This window comes from Maylandia zebra, linkage group LG6 (genome assembly GCF_041146795.1).
Source record: "Maylandia zebra isolate NMK-2024a linkage group LG6, Mzebra_GT3a, whole genome shotgun sequence".
NCBI lineage: Eukaryota > Metazoa > Chordata > Actinopteri > Cichliformes > Cichlidae > Maylandia > Maylandia zebra.
The window spans coordinates 16,658,049-16,677,125 of NC_135172.1; the positions used below are offsets into that span (position 1 = coordinate 16,658,049).

Genomic DNA, 19,077 nt, shown 5'->3' on the forward strand with positions numbered 1-19,077 from the left:
GATTGGCTGCATTGAGCTGTATGTGAACAGAAAAGGAATGTGTATCATTACCGTGATAATATAAACGTTATATTCATTATACTTTAGGCTGCCTTTGTCAGCTTGTGCGTGCCACATTATAACCAGCGTATGAATTTATGTGTGTGATGGTCAGTGCCACAATGCTGAGTTTATAGTATCATACATTTCCACGTAGGTCTAAATGGAAGATTGGATACAGATTGGGCTGTTTTTCATAAAAAACACCTGATAAAGTTAAATAAAGCACAGGTAATCCACCTGAAATGGGGTAAATCTATGTCAGCGCCTTCTTTTAACCAACGCCGGACAGGTTTCAGGCCTCCTGTGATAAAATAAAGAAACTGAATTTTATAATCACACTAACAAACAGCATTGTTGTTTGGCGTAAGGTCATACTGGCTATGATAAAAGAATTAAATAAAATGTAATTTAAGTGTCACCAAATATAAATGGGGACATACAATATTTGTGTATTTGGCAATGACTTACTGAAGTTTTAAAAATAGTTATGAGAGTTAGAGAACGGGAAGTCACGTTCCTTTTATTTATTTTTTTTAATATGTTGACTTCCACAAAAAAGTTGTTGTGCTCAGTAAGATTACAGCAGCAAAGATGCCGTTCTCCAGGCCCGCTGAGGTTACTCTAACTGTATTACGTGTTTGTGCATGTCCATGTTTGGTGTTAGATTGTTTATTTTGTTTAGTTAATATTTCGAGTATAGTGGATTAAACATCTCCCTAACATCTGTATAAATTATATTTAGAAATATATTTAGAAATACAATGCACTTTTTCAGATTTTAAGGTATATGCACACACAGGCACACGACTTTAGATCCTCCTAATATCCATGTAGTCTGAGGGATCTCAGATGTCTGCATACACCTAGCAGTTGGATCATATCGAGGTCGAATCATAAATCATAAAATGGGTCAAACACATTTTTGATTTGATTTTTCCTGGGTGTTTGATTTATGTGGTCTTTTTAGTTTCACAAAAACCTGACCTTTGACCTTGAGGATCAAAATCATCAATACACAAACTCATCCTCGATATTTGGTAGAAGAATCTGTGGTAAGGTTTGAAAGTCCTACATCACCTCATTTGAGTTCGCAAAGTTGGGTGCCTGTGCTCACCAACATCCACTGGCCAGGTGGGTTGATGACAATTCCACCCCACACCCACAAATCTGCCCAAGCTAACGTGGAGCTGCCTGCTATGGTGACTTGCTGTAAAAAAGGAAGCAGCCAAAAGTTGGTTTTAGTTAAAATATTTTCTGCGTTTAAGAATCAAAACGGCTCAGCTGAGTAAAACTCATTATTTGTAGCCAGGGGCAGAAAAGTGATTCAAATGATTGAGAGTAAAAAGGAAGCTGACACTTTCCAGACTTTATCAAAGGTGTGAGCATCACAGCAGAGGCCTTTGTGTCAAAGTAGCTGAAGATAAAACACAGAAAAACATGAAGGTGATTTTCCTGGCCTGGGGTTTTATAAAAATATTCTGCAGTAGATCAAAAACGAAATAAAGTCATTAATCAACATATGAACATTATCTGATGCTGCTGACGTGAAGCAGAGCAAAGTTACAGAGGTTTGATTAGAAACACGGCAAAGCGTTTTGCAATTTTGCATAATTTTAAGTTTAAATTTGTTCAGTATTGAACAGCAGAAATTAGGCTTTCTTTTCGGAAGTAAGTAAAAGGAAAGAAAACAACGGCTGACAGCGCTGTAAACAATGATAGACTTGTGCGTAACAAGCAAGCGAATAATGCAGAAAACAGATTTTTAGACAGGAAACTGTTCTTGAAGTATACAGAGAGAGAGAGAGAAAGAGAGAGAGAGCTGTGCATGAAGTGTGATTTTTATTGTGGTGGAAGCAAAACAGCAAAAGTCAGAGGGAGTCCATGACGATGTTTATGTGAAGCGTAGTTTGGATCTTCTTTTGCTGCTGGTTCGGTCAATATTGTTTGGAGAGAGATGAAACTAACAGCTTTGGAATCAGCGCAAAAAGGGCCTAAACACAAAGCGCGGACCCGCCGAAACATCAGAATCAGCGAGCTGTCAGCTTTCAGCCCCGACCGTGTCCGTGCCGTCGGGTGAGAAAGGCGACATCTCACTGATTCTGATCCGCGGGTCCGCGCTTTGTGTTTACGTCTTTGTGCAGAATCCGTGTTCCTGCTCTCATTTACTGTTTTAGCTGGTTGGTGGTTCTTGAAATTTTGTGAGGTTTAACCTGAGATTCTGGCGTTTTGGGCAAAATAAATTAATATTAAAAAAATCAATTCGGGATTTTAATGAATCGATATCACGTTATCCAAGCTAGAATCGATTTTAATCGATAAATTGATCATCAAAACCCACCCTTAATTGAAAGTCACAGGAAAGTAAAGATAAATAAATAAGGAAAATCAAGTAAACAAGTCAATTAAAAAACAAGACGCATGAAGTTAAAGTACAAAACTTTTTTTTTTTAATTTTCTATGATCAAAACTGCAAAACAGCTAGAAAAATATACAACAAATGCTTAACCTTTCACAACATATAACATCTGAAAATGGGAACATAAAAGAAAAACAATATTCACATTTTCCCCATCAATGATAAAAGAACATTCTTTTTTTATTTCCTTTTCTTGACTTATAAGTTTCCAATTATAGTTAAGCTCTGCTGTATTTACTTGTTTTAAACATCTCCACAGTAGCCGGAGTCGTTGGAGAGCTGCGAGTTGGAGCTGCGGTTGGATGAAGAGTTCCATATGTCCAAGTTCATGTGCGGGCCGAAAGGGTTGAAGCTGGAGTACTGCAGCGGTCCGCAGGCCCCCACTGGCTCCCGAGTAAAGGGGGAGTGAGGCGGGGTGATGGGGGACACCGGGGCCGATCGCTCGGGCTGGAAGTGGCTCGGGTAGGGCTCGATCTGGGGTGTCCAGATGGATCCAAACAGGCTGGACATGGGGGAGAGACTGCGGGTACCCGAGAAGTATGGCTGTGGGGGCGGAAGAGAGGAAAAACGTTGTCAGGAGGGGTCGACAGTTTCTGACCTCACCTTTCACTGCACTCTGATACCATCTGTTCCCCACAGTGACGACCTGGCTGCCGTTTGTCTCTCCTTTTCAGCAAAAACAAAATGACCTTTCCAGTTCAGCAAAGACGGCAACACTTCCCCTCATCTTTATGAGTTATGTGATAATCCTCTTCTCTTCTACACAGTCTTACAAATATACCTCAAAGAATTTGAGTAAGTTTCTCAGATCTAGCTGAAGTGTTACTGAACCAAAGTGAGTCACAGAAATGCTCAGATGTATACAATACTGTTAACATCTGTATAAACTCATTTGTCATTGATGCAGCAGATGTTTACGCACTGACACTTCAGTATATATCAATAAAGATGTGGTTTAACAACCATTAGAATCGTATCTGGATTTTTCCAAGGGTAGCTGCATAGGCAGAGGCCACCCAGTTATTTCGATCTATAAGCAGCCTGAAATATGAGTCACCACTCAGTTCAGGAAAGTGCTTTGAGGGTTACTTCTAATAGGTTTTCAAGGGGTAAAGAATTAATGTTTCCTTTTCTTTTTGTAGCCAACTCTTCCCAACCCGCTTCACAGGCCGGGCCTGACAAATAAATAGCTGTGCAGGATGCTGGATTAAAAGAAACAACAACAAAAGGCCAAAAGACTTCGTGTTAATCGTGTTGCTCATTTCTGCCACACAGACTGGACTGGTGGAAATAAACCAGCTGCTGTAGCAGCATGCCTCTTTTTCTTCTTTTAACTCTCTGGTGTCCTATCCAGGGTATTTGACTCCACACATCTATATAACAGAGCAATACCCCCGCCCTATTTTTACCCTCGGTAAAGATGTACGTGACGCAGTCTCCTGTACTCTTCTGTCTTCAAGATGAACTTCCCTTTCTCTTATCCAGCCTGTTAGCTTGCATGTGAGCCTGTCTGTTTAGACTGGTTTATGGGAAACATGTATGTTCCTCTGTAGATCACAACTATGACTAAAACTTAACAAGAACCAAAAGAAAGATGTGAACTGGGTTTTAATTTGAAAGGAGCTAAATTTGTCGTCTGTCACTGTGTGTTCTTTTATGTCAGGATTAAATCAAAGCGTCACCCCCTCCGTGTTAGTGTAGCTACACGAAACAGAGGCTACAAACAGAAGAGAAGCTGATTCTATCCTAAATACAGTAACATACTCTTTAACCCAGATTCCCTGCTTCCTTATTTCTGCACAGAGCTGATTACTTTCTGAAAATGATCAGAAGTCAGAACACAGACGTCAGAGGTGTAATTACACTGATCCAATCGACACACATCCAGCTTACATCTTGAACAGGGACATCGAACTCGTCTTACACTGTAGGCCACATGTAGTGTGAATGTCAATGGGGGAAGATGGATCTTTATCAATAGGAAAAGCTGTAAAACATCAGAAAATACAGCTAAAAGCTCAAAATCTGTGCACTTTTCTAAAGCTGTCCAGTCGGCCGGCTTGAAGTCTTTGCTGGGTCGATTCTGATCCCCACGGCTTATGTTTGACACCACTGATCTAAGGTTCGAAGTTTAAACTGGAACCGCAACTGGGTTTTATCACCCATCACACATTTATTTAAAGAGTAATCTTGACAGATGTATCAGCATCTTAACCATCTCCAGCCTATCAGAGATAAAACAGTGTGTTTGTTTATACCTACAGTGCGACGATGCCTCTGCAGTACTGTAAGGCAAACTACACCACCCAGTTGTGCTAGAAAACTTCTCTGTGTTGCTTTATGTATCCAATTTACAGAAGTGCAACTGTGTATTTGCTTTAGGGGACTGAAACCCCTCATGTGTCATCTTTACATGGTTTATTTATAGGCCTCACGGCAGGTTTAGTTGCTGCAGTTCAGTTACTGCTGTAGTTGCAGTGGCTGCTCTGGTTGCAGAAGCTGCCATACCATCTTTGCTGTGCGTTCTGTTAGTATAACACTGCGAGTCACTCCCACCCCTTATAAACATGTAATCAGAATAATGTAAATATGAAAATATTATAGTGAGTAAACAAAAAGTAACTTTACATGGTGCAGAAAAAATGATAAATACTCTCTTTCTTTTTTTTTAAGAAAAAACTTCCAATCTGTTCCCCTCGACTGACTGCAGCTGAAGTCATTGATTTCAGGTAATTTTACTGTCATTTGTTTGCACCACCACGATGAATCATGAAGTAGTGTTTTGACTCTGGTTATTGAAACTAAAGAAATGTATTTAGAGAACCTGTGTGCTATAAAAACAATTTTTTCCCCAGTGTATAGAAAATATATCACAAAAGGAATCATTAAGACAAACTGCTGTCATATATAACATAATGGACATAAAATAATATCTCCAAGTACAATTAGTGTGAGTAATTGAAACAGCCACTGGAAGTGGTACAAAAATACAATTACAGATAAAAACTACCGTTCTTTGAAGCAAAAGATGTAAAACCACGAATTCATAGTAACATTTGCACTTTGAAACAGAATATCTGCAAATGAACTGATTACTGCCTCTCAGCCTACCACAGGCATGATGGAAAAGAAAAGCCCTACAGTGCTGCTATTAAATTAAAAACAAAACTTTGTGGTGTAATTGGTGCATCTTTCCTTTGCCGCCCTCAGCCAGATGCTTTCTCCCTAAATTGGCACCGAGTCATGAAAACTTTAAGAACCCCCGCGTTAACCATCTGACTCGAGTATTATGAGGCGTCACCTTGCTGCCCACACAGGCTGCTGTGTCCCAGGTTGAGGGCGATTCCTGAGGCTGCTCGTCACTCCAGATGGTCTGATTGCTGTGCATGTTCTGGCCCTCCTGACTGTGAAAACCACTTGTAAAAGTTCCATTACCTGCAAAGTGATAACAAACAACAACTCAGACTTGAACCAGCAGGGACGTTTAGCCTTTGCATTATTTGTTGGTTACAGTATTATATAGCTGATCTTCTACAAAGCAATGGGAACACGTAACCGGTTCAAAGTGCTTATCATGAGCTCGTACCTATGTAGCCATTTTCCGGATAGTAGTTATAGGAACTGTTACAGTGGCTGCTGGCACTATTCCAACGTAACCTGCAGGAGAGGAGGAAATTTTTAACAGAGTCAAAGAAGCTGAAACACTAATCTACAGAAAAGCAAATACGCAGTGCAGCAGCAGAGGAAAGATATTCAAGCATGTGCTTACTCAGTTAGGGATTCTGTTTACAGAGAAGGGTGAGTAACACCAAACTTTTGAGATGAATATGCAGATTATCCACAGGTGAAAAGCCGCTTTATGCTCACATTTGTAAAGTTATTTCCATTTCTATCTATCTATCTTCTATTATCGTTTTTAATCACTTTATGAATCTAAGAGTCTGTTACGGACACTAGATTTGTTTTAGACTCCACTAACTCCAGCCCTCTCTTTGGTGCCGTCATAAAGACCCACGCAGACAGTTCATTTACTGGAACTGAGTGAAGCACCACTAACCAAGTGTTTCCATAACATCTTCAAATACTCACCCGCGGAATGACGCGGTGGTTGGTGGTATGTAGCGCATTGCTTCGGTGGTGTTGTATCTGAACTCACTGGTGAGGGGGATGGGTGGAGCTGACCACGTATCTTCAGGCAGATACTGACCTGTCACATCTGTGAGGAGAGGACACGATAACGATTACAAAAACGGACGAGACGCACAACCGTTGTAGAAGACGAGTTTACTGCACATTTTGTCTTTTCAAAAAGTGTGCTTTTGCTATAAACGATTAAGCCTTTACCCGTGTTCTGGTCCATTCCTGCAGCAACAGCAGCAGCAAAGCTTGAGGTCAAGCTGGGCCTGGTGGACTCTTGGCTTTGGCATTGGTCTTTATGGTACAGGCTGTTCATGCTGAACAGAGGAAAGGCAAACGTTACGACTTACACTGCGTCTGAATAAACCACAAGATAACCTAAATCCAGCTCTTGGCATTACAAACTGTACAAATCCTATGAAAGCACAGTAAAAAACACATGAATGACCACCTCTGACAAAGTCTCTGGAATACAAATTACAGACTGATAAATTAGTATTTGTTTAAGTTGGCAAACAAAAAGATTAAAAAAAGAAAAAGAAATGTTATATTGATACTAATCAGAACCAGTTCTTGTTGTACCTTTTAGTCTTATAGTTGGCATTAATGGGCTGGTAGCTGTCAACCTCTTTTGGGTACACACTGTACTGCATGGAGTCCCCTGGAAAAACAAACAAACTGACTAATGTTAAAAAGTGGCAAACTACAGTTCTCATCTATTATAAGAAGACTTTTACTGACTAGTTTCCTACATTACACGCATTCACTCAACAGCTGAGAAAGTGTGAGGCTGGCTGCAGAGACAGCACCGCTATAAACCCAAAAAAAGCAGCACTGCAACAAAACAATTTGAGTTGGGTTTCTTTTCAAGAGAAGGTAAGCGCCCCATACTTTTTCTAGATGAGGTAGTGGAGCGGTGTGTCCGGGCACTGGCGTCCTTGTCTCCCTCCATGCTGCTGGTGCTGCTACAGCTGCCCCAGCTCCCTCTGCTGGCCCTCACGCTGCCCGATGAGCTGCCTGAGTCTGAGCCTGATTCGCAGACGCTGCCCACGCGCCACTCTGGAGTACACTTCTTCCGAGTGCGAGCAGGACACACACCTGGCAGGAACAAAGCCCAGCGAAATGAGAATCGACTTTCCTCACCAAAGTAGCTTCATTTAAGGGAAGCTCGGTAATGGCCGAGTCAGTTATTTGTGCCCACCGTTCTGTTTGAGAGGGCTCTCAGCAGTCTGCACAGGCTTCAGTGCTTCTGTCTTGAAGCTGTTGGTGGAGCGGTTCCTGCTGCGGGGTCCACTGACAAAGTCCGCAGTTTTCCAAACAGGTTCCTTCTCCCTCTCTGGTGTTACTTGCATGTTGTGCTCGGGAGCGCTACAACAGTAATTGGGAGACAAATCAACAACAAAACCCCCCCCCAAAACAACACATTATATATATTTATATTACTGGGTTAACTGAGTGTCTGCTTGTTTTTACATTAAACGTCAAAGATATGTCTTAAGGTATCTTTCATCACGAGCTTTAAAAACATTAAGTGTTGCTTTGGTTAAGTACGTGTGTATTACCTGGAGACATTTTCAGTCTTCCTGCGGCTCCTCTTTCCCTTATTATTCCCTGCTGCAGTGCCAGACTCTGTGCTCTGCGCTTTCTTTTTCTGTCCTTTGCAGTCGTCTCTCAGCTAGACGGGGTAAACAAACAGTGATGACAGTTGGGTTTTTTTTTTTCTATAGAAATCTCTTTGATGATAAAAGTCAAAAGAGAAATGAATTTGTTATTGTAATTAAACAGAAATGCAGCAGTCTAACAAAAACTCCTCCTTTACCTCGACTTCAGAACTGTCCCTTTTCTCAGACTCCATCTTCTCTGCATAGTGCTCAGTGTTTTCTATGGGACTGCACACTAACAGGCCCGGTCTGGGTCCTGGACCCAGTGTGACATTATCTGGGAAACCAGCAGGTATTTCCATGGGAAACATAACCGCTGCTGGCATTGTATCTTCTACGACTTCTTTAAAGTCTGGGGCTGTCATCTTCTCCATCTCATTGATGAAAGCTGGCTCGTTGTTGTTGTTGCAGACGTCGGTGTCGGGAGTGAGGGGAGGGTCTGGTCTCAGGTCTTCCAGCTCTTCGTCCACTGTCACAGCACCAGCTGATGCTGTGGATGAGCTGGGTTTATATTTGGAGTAATAGAGTGAAACCTTGCATTTCTTCTGTTGTTGGGAGGGTGTGGTTGAGGAGCCCTTCTTTGAGGACTGAGGTCGAGGGGCGAGGCTGTTGGCTAAGGCTGGAGACCCGCGGCCTTTACCTTTGTCGGATGTGTGGCAGGTGTCCACGTAGGTCTTACAACTGCCTTTTGTTTTACTGCACAGACAGACATTTGACTATTTAGAGTGTTTTAACACCAAAACGTTTTCCTGCTATGTTTACGATTGGTCTACATAAATAAATGAGGAAGACAAATCTACATACTGTACTCCATTAGGTGTGATATTATTGACTGAACCATTTTCCCGGGACAAGACAGAGTTGTGGTTGCTCCTGCTGCTCGGTGCAGAGAACTCATGCAGGATAAACTGTGCTTGATAAAAGGCCATCAGGCACACACCAAACAAGGAGAAACTGCAACAAAAACAGAGATCCGAAAAAATTTACAAGTTAATCAAAAACTAAACCCCAATCAATAAATGTTCCCCGATGCATCCGCTTCTCCTCACAAATTACTGTTACTGACCATGTGAAGATGAGGGTGACCACCCAGAAAGTTTCCTCCCAGCTGGGGCCAGGAACCACCTGGGCACAGAGGGGCAACATGTGATGGGGAAGCGTCACGTTGAGGGTAAAAGGGAAAGAAGTGCCACGTGATGTCACAAGGGTGAGGTCCCGAATGACCCAGGATGAGGTGAAGTCTGGGGTAAACCTGAAGACGCGGACAGGTAGAGGCAGAGAGAGAAACAAACGGCAAAATGATTAAAAAAAGAGCCAAAATGATGAGATTTTTAAAAAAGGAGAGGAAGACATATTCAGGACATATTGTGCAAGAATATAAAAAAGGAAGAGAAATAGCAAAAAATAAATACATAACAAGAGAAGTAGGATATTGGGCAACTAATATATTGCGCAACCAGCAAAGTAAACCACATTATGGTTTAAAATGAAACCCAAAAAGTTAAATGAGGGGAAGTCATGAAGGAAAGGGGTGTGAAATTCCACTTACGCTATGGTGAGCTCAGAGGAGCTGTTGTGATCGAGGCTGAAGGAATGACACTGCAGCACCTCGAAGCCAAATCCCTGACACTTGTAACCATTTATATTCATTGACATGACCGTCAGGGGAAGCTCGCCGGCATTCTCCACCTTGAAGCTCTTTCTGATGGCAAAAAGGGGCTTATTGCTGCGCAGACCTGTAAGCGTCAGAAATAATGCCCATTAGCCTGATTTTGATCGTACGTTAGCTTAAAATTTACATCAATATGACAGCTGATAAACTTCACTCTCACCATCACGACACTCCATTAGCGTTGACTGAGGAACATTAAAGCGTAAAGAGGCCCCAGGACCGGGCAGTTTCCCCCCGACTGTTAGCAGCTCTTTAGCCCCGTGGCCCTGCACCATCACCATGTCAAACACCGTCAGGTTGTTCCTGAAAAAAAAAAAAGAAAGAAAGAAAAAAAGATTAAAAACACACAAACTCAGACGTCGAAACTTAAAATAGGAAATCAAGAGACACTTAAATCATGCCACATTTAGTCTTCAGTGTTATAAACAAACAACTTACCGACTTTTTAAAAACTGGCTACAAAACACGTTCCACTACACTTTTGTACCAAACCGGGTACCACAAAAATGGCGGAAAACGGATTTGTGAAATGTCTATGGAACACAAAAAACTCAGCACATATGCACCCAGAAAACACAATCAAATCCATTAACACTATTATCAATGAATACCTGATGATAAGAATGGTGGTGGTGGGTTTGTGTTCAGAGGGAGTAAAAACCACAGCAACCTCTCTGGACTCCCAGGGCTGCAGCAGCAGACGTAAGACTCCGGTTTTTTCTTCCATATTCTTACCCACCTGTACAGATGCACACAGGAGGGAAGAAACGGAAAGGATTAGTCAAAGAAAGGAACATGAGACAGTGGCACAGCTTTATTTTGAGGAGTTTTTCCGAGGCTTACCTTGGAGGAAGAAGCCAACAGAGAGAACTCTGTTGTGCTGATGTTAACAGAGAGAGGGCTGATATTAAACCTGCCAATCCAAACAAAGAAAACACCTTCAGAAGTGGAGTAGAAGGAGGTGCTGCGGCATCAAAACTCCAAACAGCCGTGTACTAAACTGCAACAATAACTTGACAATGTACCATTTGGTTAGAAGGTCCAGAGCCTCCAGGGGAGCAGGGTACAGAGAGAGGGCCCGAATCTCTACAGAAACCACTGAAGACGAAGGGTTCTTCAGCATGAACGTCTTAACCTGGAACAAAAAAAAAATTTTCCTTTATAAGACAAATGCTTGTTAAGAATAAATGTTTCCTAAATTTAAAAAAAAAATCTTAAAATGTACAACTATATTTTCATTAAACAAACATAACCGACCTTGCTCTCATTGACAGGAGTAGCACCAAAGTCCAGAAGAGACGATGCCTCCACTGGGAGTCTCGGCCACCTGACAAGACGAACATATTTACATGAATAATTATGCTAATGCTGACCGCTGATGGAATATAAAAGCACACAGCGCAGGAGTGTGTGTTTCTGTGTGTGCGTTAAATTCAAGAATAACCTGCAAGGCAGCTTGTCTTTGTGGCTCTGCCATCGAGAGCAGAGTTCAGCTGCTAGTTTGCTGTCCACAGCCCAAGACGAGTGGGAAAAATCTGGAAGAAGAGAGCGTTGCCACTCTGAGCGACCTAATAAAACACAGCAGAAAATAACTTGGATTATAACATCTTCCATCACAGGAAGAAAGAAAGAAAGAGAGAAGTTTTACCTGTTTCAGATAGTCTAAGAGGACAAGGACGTCCACACTCTCTTTCCGCCTCAAACACCACCTCTCCCTGATGGCAAACATACAACTTTTAATTTCTACACAAATGCCCGACCCAAACACACTACCTACTCACCACTGAAACTGCTATTTTACCTTGGAAGGATTAGGATAGAAGTACAGTGGAACTTGCAGTGCTGTGCCCAGGCTGGTATTCAGACTCAGGGTGGAGACCTGGTTAACAGGCAGGGCCCTGCTGAGCAGCTGGAGGGACAGGACGTGCCAGCAGCCCTGAGGAACTGTCAGTGGAGTGTTGAAGTGCATCACCTGACAGACAGGGGGCAGCAGAGATAATCTGTTAAATCTTCCACTTTGTTTAGAATCCATATGATGAATGAATAACTTGTTACAGGTCAAAATCTATGGTCAAAACCTGGCGCAAATTTGATCATCGTGTGATAAAAACTGCGTCCTATCATCACATGTTGCAGTAGTGCATGCCTACCTTCATTACCCCCTGCAGCTTCTCTGAGAGGCTTGCATTCAACACAATGAGAGGCACAGGGAAGGGGTTGCTGAGCCACAAGTCCACCTGGTTAGCAGCTCTTTGTTTCATCTGGAACAGGCTGAACAAATCCCCAACAGGCCATCTGAAGAAAGAAATAAAAACATTAGTATAGAAATGACCCCAGAAGGAAAATATAGATGATATACATTGATATACTTGTCTGTGTTTATTAGTACCTTAAAAACACTTAAATGAACTATTTCTGGGGCTACGTTGTTTCAGATCAGATATACGTTTATTGTGATGATTACAAAATTCCTCCATGTTACCTGTGTGGAACATGTAGTCCAGGGAAGCTGTAGGCTGTCCTGTTTCCCATAATTTTCAAACTGATATGACTTATACATTTCTGGTCGAGGCCAGGCAATGAGCCTGATAGAAAATACAAATACAATTTCACTCAGAAGAATCGGTACGGGCTTACAGCAAACTATTGCAACTTAAATAAGTAGTCACCTCTGCAGGCCAGTGTAGCCACTTCAGTGAAGTTTTTTGCTTCTGGTGTCAAAAGAACCTGATTAAAGTCCAAGCTAGCCTCTACTTTTGATAGCACCTGCATGTCCTGGAGACATAAAACAACGTTTTAGAGCTGCAATAATTCTACTCGCTGACTGTTGTACAACAAGGCAGAACTCTCACCTTTATATAGAGCTTCTTCCCTCCAGAATTTAACATATAAACTCTTATTTTTGATTCCCCTGTTGGAAGAAGCAAAGAGGAATGAGAATAATGTATACAAATGTGATTCATGTGTAATACAACAGAATGAGGATGACAGCTCAAACAAAGCGACATCAGAAAACAGGTAAGTACAATAAAATACTTCAGAAAGCAGTTCTGAAAAACAATAATGGTTCAAACTAATCACGGGAACTGTACACTGATGCTGTGTACACAACTGTGGCCAAAATAATTTGAACCTTCGCCCCTGATTTGGTGCAAAAACCAGAGAAAGAAAACAAAATCAGGACTGCTGTCATATCTCCCATGCCTCTCATTAGACAGTTCTTTCAAAACTGCAAAATAATCAAAGTCTTTTAATTGTATTCCTTCTCTAGTTAAACTAATACGTTTAAAAAAATGGAAGCGACTCCACAGGAAATATAGAAGCTCTGTTATGGTTAAATCTGTTAAAAAGTAAACATTATTTTGCTTTGATAGAGCTCCATCACACAAACATTCAATGATGTAATTCATGTGTAGGCTGAAATAAATAAATAAATAAAATACCAGTGCATGTTTCTCTTTTCATACTGAAATACTGTTTTATGAACGACAGTCAGAGTCAGGTCGTGCAGCGTGGCACGCTTGCGGTGTGAATTGCCTTCAGGGCATGAATCAGAAAGGTCGCAGACACCCACCGGATGCATCCTGTTCAGCAGCAGGGGCCACCAGTAGGACCAAAATGTGCTCAATGACATAGGGCTTGAGCTTGTCCAGGTCAGCAGGCTGGTCACCACGCGCCGACAGATTAATCTGCAGACTGAGACGCTCCTCGCTTTGGAGGCAGGACCCCTGGGACAGAACAGGAAAAGCATACAGTCATGCACCAAACACAAGGACAAAATAAGGAGCACATGAACAATGACGAGTAATCTGAGAATTTAAAACAAAATCCAACAAGCGGGAACAGAGACTAAATACATACGCTGACTTAGATGCCCACTTTTGCCAGTCTGTTAACTGCTACCACCCTCCCTGTTACTAACACCCTCTTAAAGTTGACAGATCAGTAGTGGGATAGTGCAAATCTCACTACAAACCAGGGATCGTCTCAGTGGGTGAATCACCACTTGACGAACTGCAGACAGATACTATGGCTTGGTGCCACTGGGGGATCAAGACCTGCAAAAGCAAAACTAATCCCGAGAAACCAAGACTGCTGGTAACTTCTGTTGGGCTCATTTGATCTGTACGCAGCCGCGACTCCGACCCAAAGCCCATTTTGTTCAAGTAGACTTGAAAAAGAACTGAGCAGCAGGTGTCGGTCCTGGATACGAGCCAAAAGTTACGGCCGGGGCACTCACGCCACAGCACACGAGAAAGATTTCAGTTTGTATTAATATGACAGCGTAGTTGTCTGTGTCTGCAGCCGTCTTCTCTCACTTCATGTGCACTTCTTCGATTATAAGGTCTCTTGAGAAAGCAATTAAAAGCCTGGCAAGAGATCTCCCTCTCCCCAGGGCTTCTGTAGAAAACAGAAGGCGCTCAGATGACGAGCCCGGCTGTCTGTTGGACGTTTAAGACTGGAAGGCCTTCTGCTCAAGAGGACTGAAGCTCAGCTCCGATTTTGCTAAGTAGGGGTGAACTAAAAATGGTGCAAGATCACACATCGTAAAAAAATCAAGTACGCGGCTAACTGCCTTTCTATTTATTTCTCCTTATTTCCACAAAGTTTGCCCTAAGCTTCTTCTCATAGCATCGTGCTTTTCTTTTGATATTTTCAAATGCTTGCAGTAACTGCAAATCAAGAATATCTAGGATTTTAAAATCAACAACAGTGCTTGAGAGAAGCTGCTGAATTTTCAGGTGTGTTTAAAACCATTCTGAGCTGGAGTAATGTGCCAAGATCTTCCCAGAACCTCTAAATTCAGAGGTCTAAAATCCAGGCACGCGAATCCCTGTACTTGTAAAACATGATTCTCCAGAGCAGCGTGTCAGCTGAAAAGGCTCGACAACTACTGAAACAGATGGAGACAAATTACCTGTGGACTGTTCCAACTCTTCGGTAAGCTGCACTCCAGGAGTAGACCCAGTATAGTGATGTTGGAGGCATCTTCCTGCAAGAGCAACAGCAATGGTCACAGGTTAAACAGCCTTTTTCTTTTACTTGCTGTAAAAGCATTTGCATTGCAGTACTGTAATCCCAACAGGTGCACAACAGGATACAAAGTTTAGAGCAGCTTTCTTGAAGTTGTACTTTAACATATCAGAGTACAACAATTTGGTGTATAAAGACCACACTTTTTCAAGGTAAATAAACAAACAATGACCAATCCACTTTGTTTACACTGATTTGAGAGCCGCTGATCTGGGAAAGGTGTGACAAAAGAACATCAAGTAAAAGTAAGCATACATGCATGTACCTAATTACAGATTTGAGCTGAACTTCAAGCAACAGAACAGAACAAAACTGAAAGTCCTGGCACTGAAGTGCTTAAGCAATTATGTGTAAAGTGGGAATGAGCTCAGATGGGGAAGTCACTACAAAGTTGCAAGACAGAGTGAAAAACACTATTTCAACCTCATATGCACATAACATGGAATAAGAACCTAAACGGCACTAAAAAGACTTAAACATCGGCTACAACATGAAGCATAACACCACAAAGAAAAAAAATATTGCAAAAAAATTGTAAAGTTGGTGCAAATGTTACAATTTGTGTGCGATAAGAAGAAAAAGAAATACACATATACATGAACACTGTGGGGGAGAGATAGAAAGAAAAAAATCGTGCATGCAGCTTTGGCAGCCGTTTGTGTGACTGAGTGAACACAAGTCTCTGCACTTCGCTCAGCTGACATTTTGCAACTGCCACCCCACTTCCTGTTGTGGAGGCGGACACGCCTTTCAGATGCCTCTTACACACAGACAAAGACAGACACACACTTTCACTGCCTCAGCTTGTTTCAAAAACTATACAGAAGTTGTTCATTGGTTTTCGGTTTTGCGTCGCTGTGAAGCGTGTACGAATGAATGCTTCTGTGTGGCTAATTCGATTTGAAAGCAAGTGTCTGTTACATTGGAAGCAAACATTAACATTTTTAATTAAAAATGTTAAAAAAGAAGCTTTTTTTTTTTCTATCAAGTTCTGTGCTGACGCCAAACACATTCATAATTTAATAAGACCTAGCTCATGCCAGTGTGCATAACAAAGCTCCTGTTTGTATCTTTGCAGCCAATTTTGTTTATCAGCGTTGGCAGGAAAGTGGAAAATCAGCTGTTTCCAATGATGAGCTCTTATTCAATACTCTGTGTGTCCTCCACAGAAAAACACAGAGACATTCAAGAAAGTACCTGAGTTTGGGTCAGCTTAATGCTCTGGATGTGAGGGAATATTAGCACACTATCCTTTCTTTGGACAGATTTTAATGATCCCTGGTCTTCTCCCACACCAAATACCTGAAAAACAAGCAGTTAACATTTATACTAAGAAACATCGTCAGCAAGTACACAAACAAGTGTCATCAACACATACGAGTGTTTGGGATGATTTATTCCAGTCTGAATGCACATGGAAGAACTCAAAAACAATAAAGGCAAACTGGTTGAATATAGCTCCACTATATGTTTAAACTATGAAGAAAATTATGCAAAACTATCAAGTGCAAACATTACTGTATTAAAGACAGTGGCCTGTTATTGGCTCATGTTTACTTCGTTGTTGTGGCACTGTACCGATTGCAAACTTTAATTTCACATAGAAGTTTCTATGGTATCTTTTTTAAAATCACAGGTGTGATGGCTTGATCCTGATTATATCCTGAAATAAAGTCAAACTCTTATAATGCTGCTGTGATAATAACAGCAGCCTGTGAACACCCTTACTCCCAAAGCCACTCCTTAATAATAATCAAACCAGGAAACTGAGTTTTGTTGGTAATAAATAAATGCCAGAGGAGTTGCCAAGATGGCTGTTGAGTGTCGAGACTTGCCTATGACAACCGTCATTACACAGACTTAAGACTTTTGGATTTCTGTGGGCAGTCTCTGCATGCTTTGGTTTCAGTGTAGAGCCCAATTATGTCTGACATCCAACTTACAACTTAACTGATCCTGCTTCAAATACAGCAAGCATTGCAAGTGACACAATTTTCAGTTAAGCCGAGCCTTGAAAGGCAAACATCTCTGACAAAGCTAACCAAAGGCTACAGTATTTAAGCAAGCTGAGGTTAGATAAACCCTAAAGTGGTCTCACAACCAGACTTTATTTTTCTTCTCCCTGTAGCAATCTACTTTAACTCGAGCTTGCAGAGCTGCAGTAAAATGCAAAAACATTTTCAGTGAAATAATTAAAGCCTCAAATACACACAAAAAAAAATAATTTATGAAACAGCGTGCTTTCTACCTCGAAGTAACAGCGGAGCCCTGAATAAATAAACGCTTTCTCCTACCAGCATTATTTCTCTTTATTTCTTTAGTCTCAGCCATGCTTTGCAAACAATTTTTGAATTAAACATAATTTGCATGCTCAACTTTCTAATGGCACAAAGATCAGCGTTTTGACTTGCGTGTGAGCGTGTGCACGTGGGACGAAGCAAGCATGAAACCAGCAGTCTGGTCAGCTTCTATTTTGGATAACACTTTCTTAGAGAATAACAAAAGCTGACATGACCGAGACTGTTTGTAAGCTCATACAAGGACACATACTGCGATAAAACAATAGCATGCAAACAGTAAGCAAATGCTTATCCCCTTATCTGGAGACACAAAGTGAGGGTAAAAAAAAAACACGTCTGCAACTCACCTGGTATGACAGCAGCCCATGGGCCGATGTGTTTATAAATAATGTGTTTTCTATATTGCCCTCCTCAGACGGGAGGAAAATTAGTTTAAAAGATGCCTTCCCCCTAGGAGGGATCACCTGGGTACAGAGAAAACACAAAGCAATAAGTTATTTGAACAAGATACACATTTTACTTCAATTGCAATTATTTCTAAGCATCACTAGTTGTTAAGAATCTTCTATGGACTTACTCTTCTGTGAAAGGAAGGTATGTAAAAATGCCTGCTGGATGTAAACATTGACAGCAGTGTGACAGGAACTTCCTGACTGGGGTTGTGTATATATATGGTTTCAGCTCTTGGCAGCCCCAGCGACCTGTAAAGACACACATGAGAACGTTAGGATTCCCCAGTGAGTTACAGGAGTGCCATGGCTAGCTGAATAAATGGAGGTACACATCATTATAGTTCACTACATACACATCTATAAGAATATTCACACATGCCTGCATACCTTAGATCCCCCTGCTGCTCCCTGAGAAAGTGGGGTGTGCATGAATGTTTATTTAAAAATGCATAGTTTTGAAAGCGTACCCTGGGAGATTCTTTACATGCTGTTTAATTATGTAAACCACATTTCTCTATCCCAAATAATAACAGGTTTAAAGCTATAATATGAAGCTGAGCAAGACCAGTGGAGCTGAGCAAAGACGGTCACACTCAAGCCTTTGCACTTATATGAAAGTTAATCCTTTGTCCACTGTTAAGTCTATGTTTACAAATTCTTCCATAATAATTTAGATAAGCCTCATAGTTCTGATCCTCTGCAGTAGATCAGTAGCATTTTGGATTCTGTCAATACAGGGAAGCTGTAAGAGGAAACTCAAACGATTTGCATGGAAAAGATGAGTAACATGTATGAGCTCTTTTATTGTATCCAAACAAGCTGCCACTGTGAGAATTAAAACCACATACATACACAAATAAGCAAATAAGGAAGGCTATGAAAAGCTGGCTGTTATATCAAACAAACTCTCCCAGTCTGGCCACTTTTAATCTATTACAGTCACATGACGCTTCCTAGGGTTTTGTGTTAGGTGAATGCCTCCTACCCTGCCCTTCGCACAAGCACTTTAGGGGCCTTCAGAGTTACACACATCTGTATAACACCTTCTGTCATGAAGGATGTTAATGTTATTTTACCTGTGTATAACTGAAGTGGGACAACTTAAAAGCTGACAGTCTCACAGGTAAAGAGAGCTAGGTCCCAATACTAGGCAGATCAATACTCACATGACTTTTTTTTTCTCATTTAAAAAAAGAAAAAAGGGGGGTGGGGCTTTTGAGAACATGTTTCACATAATGTTCAGCCTGTTGGGCCAGCAAGCATTTGTTTAACACACATTACAATGTGATAATATGATAAGGACAAAAAGTTTCACAGTGCATCTCTTTCCTTCATTAACTTCACTTGACAGCGGTTTTATTCT

The 19,077-nt window shown here is 41.4% G+C and overlaps 1 protein-coding gene across 1 annotated transcript in view; it reads right to left on the reverse strand.

Annotated features, from left to right (window-relative positions):
- Positions 1-2,466: 2,466 nt before the first annotated feature.
- Positions 2,467-19,077, reverse strand: part of tmem131l (transmembrane 131 like) — a 31,590-nt gene continuing 14,979 nt past the window's right edge. The window contains exons 5-34 of the mRNA XM_004568361.6: positions 17,840-17,963; positions 17,610-17,726; positions 16,160-16,264; positions 14,847-14,921; positions 13,503-13,656; positions 12,781-12,839; positions 12,598-12,703; positions 12,411-12,513; positions 12,079-12,223; positions 11,730-11,900; positions 11,577-11,643; positions 11,373-11,496; positions 11,186-11,255; positions 10,954-11,063; positions 10,772-10,841; positions 10,540-10,667; positions 10,089-10,231; positions 9,806-9,992; positions 9,323-9,508; positions 9,061-9,210; positions 8,415-8,952; positions 8,158-8,270; positions 7,797-7,963; positions 7,487-7,693; positions 7,178-7,256; positions 6,803-6,912; positions 6,548-6,674; positions 6,045-6,115; positions 5,760-5,893; positions 2,467-3,001 (exon numbers count right to left, since the gene is read on the reverse strand). Coding sequence (XP_004568418.2) covers positions 2,702-3,001; positions 5,760-5,893; positions 6,045-6,115; positions 6,548-6,674; positions 6,803-6,912; positions 7,178-7,256; positions 7,487-7,693; positions 7,797-7,963; positions 8,158-8,270; positions 8,415-8,952; positions 9,061-9,210; positions 9,323-9,508; positions 9,806-9,992; positions 10,089-10,231; positions 10,540-10,667; positions 10,772-10,841; positions 10,954-11,063; positions 11,186-11,255; positions 11,373-11,496; positions 11,577-11,643; positions 11,730-11,900; positions 12,079-12,223; positions 12,411-12,513; positions 12,598-12,703; positions 12,781-12,839; positions 13,503-13,656; positions 14,847-14,921; positions 16,160-16,264; positions 17,610-17,726; positions 17,840-17,963 — 4,240 coding nt within the window. The 3' untranslated portion in view covers positions 2,467-2,701. The remainder of the gene's footprint in view (positions 3,002-5,759; positions 5,894-6,044; positions 6,116-6,547; positions 6,675-6,802; positions 6,913-7,177; positions 7,257-7,486; positions 7,694-7,796; positions 7,964-8,157; positions 8,271-8,414; positions 8,953-9,060; positions 9,211-9,322; positions 9,509-9,805; positions 9,993-10,088; positions 10,232-10,539; positions 10,668-10,771; positions 10,842-10,953; positions 11,064-11,185; positions 11,256-11,372; positions 11,497-11,576; positions 11,644-11,729; positions 11,901-12,078; positions 12,224-12,410; positions 12,514-12,597; positions 12,704-12,780; positions 12,840-13,502; positions 13,657-14,846; positions 14,922-16,159; positions 16,265-17,609; positions 17,727-17,839; positions 17,964-19,077) is intronic.